This window comes from Borostomias antarcticus (assembly GCF_949987555.1).
Source record: "Borostomias antarcticus genome assembly, chromosome: 15".
Lineage (NCBI taxonomy): Eukaryota > Metazoa > Chordata > Actinopteri > Stomiiformes > Stomiidae > Borostomias > Borostomias antarcticus.
Window position 1 is genome coordinate 11,659,694 of NC_140248.1, and position 2,500 is coordinate 11,662,193.

At 53.7% G+C, this 2,500-nt stretch overlaps 1 protein-coding gene across 5 annotated transcripts in view; it reads left to right on the forward strand.

Moving 5' to 3' along the window:
- The window catches only part of dpysl3 (dihydropyrimidinase like 3), a gene marked incomplete at both ends in the record, with an annotated part of 32,543 nt that overhangs the window by 14,887 nt on the left and 15,156 nt on the right, over positions 1-2,500 (forward strand). For all 5 annotated transcript variants that reach the window (XM_084449497.1, XM_084449498.1, XM_084449499.1 and 2 more), the window contains 3 exons: positions 691-855; positions 1,108-1,169; positions 1,954-2,034. In XM_084449497.1, coding sequence (XP_084305623.1) covers positions 691-855; positions 1,108-1,169; positions 1,954-2,034 — 308 coding nt within the window. The remainder of the gene's footprint in view (positions 1-690; positions 856-1,107; positions 1,170-1,953; positions 2,035-2,500) is intronic.

Here is a 2,500-nt window from a genome sequence, read left to right on the forward strand (position 1 = left end):
GTGGTAATAGACAAGCAGTGTGTGAATCATACACGCACGCGCACACACGCACGCGCGCACACACACACACACAGCCGCCCCGCCGAGGGAACAGCTGGCACATTCCCATAATGATCAACTGGTATTGAGCTGACTGGCGCTGGCCGTGTTTGTGGGGGAACTACATTCGCCACAATCGCGTACTGTGCCTCTGGCAGAGATAAAAAGCTGACTGCAAACAAGGAGTGGTTCAGGGAGTCACGATTGTAAACAACAGGGGCTTTGCATTGCGTGCCCATTCATCCTTGATCCTATTAGGAAGGTACACAGAGGCTCTTAGAAGATTTGTGGGGGGGGGGGGGGGGTTGGTCAGTCAGGTGTTAGGACAGCAGACATGTCCTAGGCTACTACGGCACAAAGCAGGGGACAAGAGGCGCCGGAGGGAGAATCTGAGGGAGAATCTGGACCGACGCCAGCGCAGAGGTCGACGATGTTACCCTGGAGCTCTGAAAGCAGACTCTTAATCCAGATCTGTTATGGCGTGCGCCGGTACACACGGCGTTGAGCAGACAGACAGGAAGGGGCTTGTGTAACGCCAACCCCCCCCCCCCACACAAACAACACAAGCGGAGGAGGGAGAGAGCAGCGGATGAGTCGACACTTTGTTGTGAAAACACACCCCTCTCCTCCCCCCCCCCCTCCCCCCCACAGTGGACCACGTCATCCCGGAGCCAGGCAGCAGTCTGATGGAGGCGTTTGACCAGTGGCGGCAGTGGGCGGACGAGAAGGTCTGCTGCGACTACGCCCTCCACGTGGACATCACCCACTGGAACGACAGCGTCAAGCAGGAGGTGGACACCCTGCTCAAAGAGAAAGGTATGATGTTGGTGGGAGCCATGGGAAGCGGTCGGCGGCGGCTTCCTCCGTGAATCCGACTGACCAGCGAACCCCCCCCCCCCCCCCTCTGTGGCTTCGGCCCGGGTGCTGCCATTTGTAAAACATTCCAGAGGCAATTGCTTCTTGAGACATTTTGTACTCTTCACCAGTGATGTTACCTCCCTTAATCTCTCTCTCTCCTTCTCTCTCTCTCTCCCTCTCTCTTTCTCTCCCTGTCTCTCTCCCCCTCAGGTGTGAACTCTTTCCAGGTCTACATGGCCTACAAGGACTTCTACCAGATGAGCAACAGCGAGGTACGTGACGCCGGTTCGCCGCGTCGATGACCCTCGGGGCGCCGTGGTCATCAGCTTGGTGTCCCACCAAACCACCGCAGAAATAGACTCTGCTAACTGACGCCATGTAGCCCATTCAGGCACTGTGGTGGAGCTTGATTATTTACAGTCGAACATCCCACATAAGCTTGGCCTATTTTGGCGGTCACAGAGTAATTACGGTTTATCGCCGCTGACATCACGAGGATTGTGGGCATTCTAAATGATAGGCTGAGGAACATCCCCGCTGAGGGGACCAGAGACGACATCCTCTCCTAAACTCCTCTCCTAAACTCCTCTCCTAAGTTCCTCTCCTAAACTCCTGTCCTAAACTCCTCTCCTAAACTCCTCTCCTAAGCTCCTGTCCTAAACTCCTCTCCTAAGCTCCTCTACTAAACTCCTGTCCTAAACTCCTGTCCTAAACTCCTCTCCTAAACTCCTCTCCTAAACTCCTCTCCTAAGCTCCTCCCCTTAACTCCTGTCCTAAACTCCTGTCCTAAACTCCTGTCCTAAACTCCTCTCCTAAACTCCTCTCCTAAGCTCCTCTCCTTAACTCCTGTCCTAAACTCCTCTCCTAAACTCCTCTCCTAAGCTCCTCTCCTAAACTCCTCTCCTAAACTCCTCTCCTAAGCTCCTTGAATCAGAAGAACCTGCCGCTAACCGAGCGTGTATGTTTGTGTGTGTGTGTCTGCGTGCGTGTGTGTGCGTGCGTGTGTGTGCGTGTGTGTGTGTGTGTTAATGTGCGTGTGTTCGTGTGTGTTCACAGCTGTATGAGATCTTCACCTTCCTGGGGGAGATGGGAGGCATTGTCCAGGTCCACGCCGAGAATGGAGAGATCATAGCCGAGGTAACCCCCCCCCTCCACACACACACACACACACACACACACACACACACACACACACACACACACACACCGGCCATTCTTCATCTCTCCCCAGTTTGCCCATCCCGCTCTGTTCTGATAAAGCGATGTCTCACCAACAAGTCACACTAAATTCTCCAGCTTCCCCAGACTAAACAGCCGCCCAGAGATAGAGTGTATCAGGTCAAAGGGAGAGTGGAGAGAGGGGTGAGTGTTAGGACAGCCATGAGAGGATAGAGTTTATTTAAGTCTGTACTGCGATTAATTTTAAGGTCCTCCTGGGTGGGTCTGGCAAGCATGTCTGTATTCCCTCAGTGTGTGTGTGTGTGTGTGTGTGTGTGTGTGTGTGTGTGTGCGTGTGTGTGTCTAGTCTGGTCCGATCGCTTCTTCGTTGTGCGAAGCTAAAGCGAAGTTTATGCTTAGATAATTCCCCTGCTTTAGCCCGGAA